At 49.3% G+C, this 7,001-nt stretch overlaps 1 protein-coding gene across 5 annotated transcripts in view; it reads left to right on the forward strand.

Moving 5' to 3' along the window:
* Nucleotides 1–4,022, forward strand: part of MGLL (monoglyceride lipase) — a 190,240-nt gene extending 186,218 nt beyond the window's left edge. For 2 of the 5 annotated variants that reach the window (XM_054587495.1, XM_054587493.1), the window contains exon 8: nucleotides 215–4,021. In XM_054587495.1, coding sequence (XP_054443470.1) covers nucleotides 215–340 — 126 coding nt within the window. In that variant the 3' untranslated portion in view covers nucleotides 341–4,021. Of the gene's footprint in view, nucleotides 1–214 lie in introns of all 5 variants that reach the window. The other 3 variants (XM_054587497.1, XM_054587496.1, XM_054587494.1) reach the window with 2 other exon arrangements.
* Nucleotides 4,023–7,001: the final 2,979 nt, after the last annotated feature.

The raw sequence follows: 7,001 nt of genomic DNA on the forward strand, positions 1-7,001 counted from the left end.
AGTAAATGGAAGGTATGTGTTGATTTAAAACAGGAAGTACTAGAACATGTTGGGAAATTTTAATTTTTTTGAACCATCATCTGATCAAAAAGCATTCGTACCATAAAGACAGGAGTCCTGGGGACAGGGGGAGAAAATGGGGGAATTCTGGCTGCCACCCTCCCCGTACCTGTAGCTTCCTATAGCCCTGATTTCCTCTCTCTCCTAATTCCAGATTTACGAAGGTGCCTACCACGTTCTCCACAAAGAGCTTCCTGAAGTAACCAACTCCGTCTTCCGTGAAATAAACACATGGGTCTCTCAAAGGACAGCGGCAGCGAGAACAGGCTCCCTACCCTGAGCACACTGTCCAGCCAGGCAATCCCACTGTTGGGAAAATGGGCAGAGGAAAGGCAGAAGCTGACCTCTCAGATGTGGCTTGCAAAAAAAAAAAAAAAAAAAAAATCACAAATTGGAGGAACCCCTAACATAATTTACTAAAGAAAAAAAGACATTCTTGTCATACATTCGGTTGTCCATCCCTGGACCTACGTTAAGGGGTTGACACTATGCAAAAACAGAGAAGGGTCACAGGCAGTTTTCCAGAGACAGAATGTGCTGGAATGTCCTTAAAACACAGTAGAGCCTCTGCTCTGCCTCTCCTAGCTCCTGCAAGGTTCCCAGGAATTCCTGGTGTTCTGGGACACCTGACTGCAATAATTGGAGTCCCCGTCCTGCCCACCCCTCCAATCCCCCCAAGCCCTCCACCCCTAACTCATCTTGGTTTGGCCTTTCTCTGGCTGTGGTGTGATGAGTTGACTAGTGTCAGCTTCCCAGGGAAGACTCACATGCCCTCTGAGCCTCAAAAAATGTCTGGAACTTCCTCATAATGCATAGGCCCCCCACCCCGTGACCCCTGTCAACTCCTTGTCAGTGTGAACTGGGCTTTGGGGTGGCATGAAACTTAGCCCAGAGAAAGAGAAGTTGGAAGGAGACCCTACTCTCCCTTCCTTCCCTTCAGGGAGCCTGAGGCTGCCCATTGAGAGCTCTGTATCCAGGGGCTGCCTTTCCTTCTGTGACTCATTTTACTTGACACTATGAGAGGACAATTGTATTGAAGAGAGAATGTCTAATATATAACGTATATTCCAAAGCAGAGACTATTTAGGTAGGTGGGTGAGTGGGTGGGTGGGACCAAGGGGACTTGGAGGCACAAGAGTCTGATCCCTCTGCACAGGAGTGGGAAAAGCTTGCCTGGGGACTCTGCTAAAGGCGTCAACGCACAGCCCACAGAGGCAGGGCTCTTAGCACCAGCAGTGGCAGTGACAAGCTTCTTCCTGGTCCCCATCTGTCTGGGCCCATAGCTGTCCTGGGAGCTCAGTGCTGGCAGCACAGCTACCTCTAGTGACAGGAGAAGGGAGTCCCCACTCATTGGCCCTACAGCCGGGTGGGCAGGTGAGGCTAGCTGATAGGGTCAATCTTTCCTAGACCTTTTCTAGCCGAGGCCCCGCAGTGCCTGACCAGCCTTTCTCAGGTGCCAACGCCCACCCATGGCCCTCATTTAGCGCCAGCAATAAACAAGGATCACTGCCCACTTCGGGAATACCTTCACTCTCAGACTCGCTGTGACCTCATGAGGCTCCTTAGTATAACTATGACCATGTGGTGGGGGGCAGCCACAGGGGAGCCATTGCTCAGTATTGACTCCCATGAAAGGTGCAGGCAGGAGCAGCCGATTCCCTGCCAGGGCCTTTGACTCTAGGAGTTCAGTCTCCCACCCCTCTTCCTCTAGCAGAATAATTGCTGCCCCTCACCCACATCCTGGTCTTCTAGGGCTTTTTCTAGTCCTCAAAGAGGGGACCCACCTCTGTTCTCCCTCCAGAGACTTGCGCACACCATGGCAGAGCTAGAACTGGTCCCCTTCCAATGGGCAGTCCAATCATGCTTGCCCAGGGCCCAGGGCCCAGGTTTGTGTTCTCATCCCTGCCCCTCATGATGGACAAAGTGCCCAAGCACCTACCCCCTGGGGGCAGGGCCCCAGTTCCCCCACAGGGAGTGTCTTCCCTTGCCCCGTCTTATTTCTCAGGCTTCTCTTTGAGGGAGAAAAATATAAGAAATGCACTGAGAGACAAGATGGGTGCCTGTTCAGCTGGGCAGCCATGTGAATGTTTGTGCTGTTTCTCAGCTAAGGAAAAGCAGAAACTGTACTGGAAACTCCCAAACCCACAAGACCCCCCTGAGCCCAGACCTGGAATTCTCACCAGAGCTGTGACAGCTCATGTCACACAAAGTCCCCACACCTCCCACCCACCCCATCCCCACCCTACTTCTCCCATAACCGGGTGACTACAATACCATTTCCCAAATTAAATATCAGGCACATGGTTTCACCAGGGATCTTTCAGATGCATGAATTTATTTATGTGAAAGCTCTTACAGAGATGAATTCAATAGCATTTACACATCTGGTTAAAGAATTGCCTATGTAAAAAAGAAAAAATATATTTGAAATGAATGAGGAATGAGCACAGGAGTGAACACTAGCTGTGTCTGGAGTCTTACCTGAGGTACCCCAGGAAAACTGTGCAGGTCCCCAGTTGAGTTCATTCTCAAAGTTGACAGCTCTGCACTGACAACCAGAGCTTCAAAGTGGTGCCATGGCAGTGGGCAGAGGAGCTGGGTTTGGAAGGGACACTAGGTCTCACAAACAGTCTGCCCTTGAAAGAGGTGAGAGGAGGGCCTAGGCCGGCCAGGAAGGAGACCCTGGAAATGCAGCTGATCCACACCTATCTGGAGGATGAACACATCAGGATACTATACCCCAGAACTGATGTGAACACACCTCTTCTTGTAACCCAGAGGTCATGCTGGCCCATACAGAAATAGATTTCATGCCTGAAAATCTTTCTAGGCAAAGATGTCACTTGCAGCCAGTGTGGGATGTCCCAATCCCAAAGGACCCCATTCTTTTGCAGGGAATGGGCACCCAGCTCCCCCCTCAGTTTTGGGGTGGGGCACAGGGGCTCATGGCAAGAGCACAAAAAGGTTCTCTGGACACCCACCTGGCTCTGCCCAGGACACTGTGGCAAGACTCCAAGCTACTTTTTCTTTCTCTCACCACGGCTAACATAAACCCATTAGGATCACAAACATTTTCTAAGCAATTCACCTGTTTGCTATTGTCACTGCAGCTCAACACACACCTACATATATGCTGTTAGTGGGGAAATGTGTATCAGTTTAGAACTATTAAAGGAACCAATAATGCCACAGCTAATCCTAATAAACCAGATGTATTTTGAATGGTGTTATCTGTCTTACCTGCCTGATCCAAGACTACGACAGTCCCTACAGAGAGAGTAGTGCTGAGAGCCTGTGCTGAGCCAGTCATTTGATACAAACCCATCTGTGTGGACTTGACTTTCTGTCCTACAGCTCGGAGACTTCTGCCACAGCAGCAGATCGTGCATGCATTCTGTTACATTGTAGACTTGGCCACCCTGCATACCCGAGGGGCAGAGCCACCCCCAGCTCTGGACCAACTGCTTCCTCTGCAGTGCCACATGGATACCTGAACATTTCCAGAAATAAGCTCTGATCTTCACTACCATGCTGACTCAATCTGAGCCTCATTCATCTCAGCACAAGGTACCCCAGCTCTCCTGCTACTCAGGCCAAAAATTTGGACAGCATACTCCACTTGTCTTGGTCCCACACTTGCAGTTGGCCCTGCAGAAAATCCTGTCACCTCCGCTTTCATTTCCCTCGGTCCCCATAGCTGATCACCCTGCCTTTGCCCTTTCTCCCATGTCTTTTGCCACATTACTCATGAAGCCTTTCCCAACCACCCTGTCTAAAGTCACTCCACCACCCCAGACCGTACCGTGCCTTCTCCTCCTCCAGCAAACTGATTGCCACCTGTTCTGCTTGTCAACTCAGTAGCTCTCTGTCTTCACCACCAGAATGAACTGCAGGAGTGTGTGTCCTTCAATTAGCTCTCTGATTTCCAGGGGATCCCTAATAAAATACCTGTCCAGTGAGGATGAGAGGGAAGGTGGAAGGGAGAGAGAGAGTGTGAATGAGTGAATAAGAGAGGGGGTATGGGGAGGGAGAGAGGGAAGAAGAAAGGGACAAATGCTGTCTCTGGGACCAGCACTGAGCTTGGCACTGGGGACAACTTCATGCATATGCAACTGTGCAATCAGTTGCTCAGGGGCCCACACTTAGGCCCCCATGTTTTGTTTATTGCTGCAATGTTGCTGTGTTGAAATTCTCAATCATTTCTAGACAAGTTCTCCACATATTTGTTCTCCACTGGGCTCTACATACATGGAGTGGGTCCTGTGGGCATGGCTGGAGCTGCCCTGCCCTCTCTACAGAGGCCCCTCCAATGCCTGTAGACCTGAAAGACAGGGTCCACTACCCACCTCCCCAGACCCCCCTTTCTACTTACACCAAACCAAATTCTACGCTGAGCCTGAGCCAAACCTGGCCTTGCCTGCCTCATATGAGTGCTTGGTATTCTCAGAAGCTCCCCATTGAGCACCCGTGATGTGCCTGCCAGGCACCATGCCTGGGTCTGGAGTTGTTCCACAGAATGAAGACAGAGTGACACAAACCAGTCACTCCAGCACCTAACAGGGGAGGGTCAAGAAATGAGACAGAGCACACAATGGGGCCAGCCCAGAAGGCTCGCATGCTCTCCAGAGGCAGCCCTGTGGGAAAGCAAGGAAATAAGTGGGAGTGGGGGGCTCAAGGGGGCTCAAGGCAAGACTTGAGAATGGAGGTTGGTCCCAGAACTGGGACTTTCAGGATGGGTGGAGGAAACCTAGGGTACCCTCAGCAGCACCCAAACAAGGACAGTGTGGTGAAGGAAACCCACAGGGTAGGTGTGTTACTGGAGGCTCAGTTATTCTCACCAATGCAGGAAAGAATTACAGATCAGCAAGATGAAAGTAGTTAAGTAAGAGTTTTATTAATACATTTTCTCTTGGGCCTGTGGAGGGTGGCGAGAAGGGCATACTTAGCATAGAAGTAACAAGAGAGCCTAGGCTGGGTTGCCTTAGATCCCTGTGAAATCAGAGAAAAGGGGCCTTGGGGAGAGGTTCAGGGGATAAGCCTGGGACAAGCTGCCAGCTGCTCATTGTCTTGTGAAGAAAGTTGGCGTGGTGGCGGGGTGGGGGGAGCAGGTGAGGAGAAGAAAGGGAAAAGTATGGCTCCAGCTGCTAACCACAGGGAGAGCATATGCTCTCATGCTGAGTCCTTTGTCTTGAGGCTTTTGTTTCTTCCTCACAGGGCAGGTGCAGGAGGGAATCTTAGGGGAGGGTTTCAGTAAAATACTCATCAGTTTTCCAGGTGTACCCTGTCAGGGTCATGGTCTCCTCTGTTTGGTCAGTGGCAGGGGTTCTTTAATCGTCATTGCAGTTGCTTCTGGTGTAGCCCACCTCCTTTTGCTGCTTTTCTGGGCCTGGAGCTGAAACACAACTGAGACCTAGATGTTATCTCTAGGGAGGTGACCTTTTGTGTCTGGCTGCTAATTGCTCAACCATTGTGTTCAGCTCTCTGTCTCAGTTTCCCTATTCCACTTGGAATTTTCTTAGCTTCTTACTAATCTTTCTCAGGTCACAGGGGGAGCCACGGCTGGAGGCCATGACACTCCACAGAGAGCACGTCCCTGTGAGAGGGGCAGCACTTGTCAGGCTGGGGCTTCAGATAGAGAACACAGCCATGACCAAGATGGAGGCTGGCAGGGAGGAGGCAGCCCACTTCTTTCTCTTCCCTTGTTTCACTCTCCTGAACCTGCAGTCTGGAGTATGAGGCTTCCAATCCATCGTTCAAGCTACAGCTCCTGCCACTGCCTACTTGTTCCAGCCAACCAGGGGGAAAGAAAGGAAAGGGGCAGGCATGAGTGTGCCTTTCAAGGAATAGAGCACAGGTCACATTTAGCACTTCAGCTCATATCTAGAGCCTGGTGCAAAAAAATAGTCTGGTAAATAAGCCAGGTGTCCGCAAAAAAGGGCTCAGGTATCAAAGACAGCCATCAGGCTATGACCAGCAATGAAGAGTTCACACTGAGGCTTTGAAGGAGGAGAGGCGGAGGCTCAGTATCTGCCTGGAAGATGCCAACAAGGCAGTGAACATGGACTACCGGTGAGGCAGAGTCGTGTGGCAGTGGGGACAGGAAAGGGGAGACTAAGCTGCAGCTCCTAAAGAGGTAAAATTGGCAAGGTTTGGTGATCAACTAAGTTTGAAGGTCAAGGAATTGGGAGAGGACATAAAGAATACACATTTAGCTTTAAAAAGCTCCAAAAGTAACTGTCAATGAAAAAAATCCCAACCTGTAGAGAATTTTTATGAGAATGGATCAAACTGAAGACCTATGCCAGGGAACTAGATCTCAAATGCTCTTAAGAATAATAGTTTTATTTTGCAGCTTCTTTTATACATTTGAAATTAGAAGAGAAAATATGGTAGATTACTTGGAGGTGGGAGATTACTTGGGTATTGGATTACAAAATAGTTAACAAGATTATGTGCTTTGCTAAAGGTGGTTATGCCTTCAGGCATCTCAAATGTTTGTTAGCCCAGATGCACAAGGAAGGCTGGCTTAAGATTCTTTCTCTAAAGAAGTTATATTCCTGGGGAGTGACTACCCACCATGACATGCAGTTAGCAATTTATGATCAGATCACCCTGCAAGGTTATCTTCCATAGAATCTCCTTTTTTCTCCACATAAGGAAAGGTTACAAAATCTGCCCACATTGCTTGTGTTATATTTTCTAGAGAATGAATATTCACACTGAGATTCACATTGCTCGTTTAGCCCCTACTATGGTTGGAGCTTTTTCATGACCCTCTTTAATTTTCACACTAGCTTTGGATGGTTGGTACTGTTGCTTCCATTTAGACTAAGTAAACTGAGGCTCCAAGGAATTATGTGATTTGTTCAAAGCCAAATGCTAAATCCCAGCCCAAGGTGCCAGATTGAGGTGCAGAGCACTTGTTGCCTCCCAAAGAAAGA

The sequence above is a fragment of the Pteronotus mesoamericanus genome, unplaced genomic scaffold, assembly GCF_021234165.1.
Source record: "Pteronotus mesoamericanus isolate MK-2021 breed Mesoamerican mustached bat unplaced genomic scaffold, CSHL_Meso_final scaffold_118, whole genome shotgun sequence".
Classification (NCBI taxonomy): domain Eukaryota; kingdom Metazoa; phylum Chordata; class Mammalia; order Chiroptera; family Mormoopidae; genus Pteronotus; species Pteronotus mesoamericanus.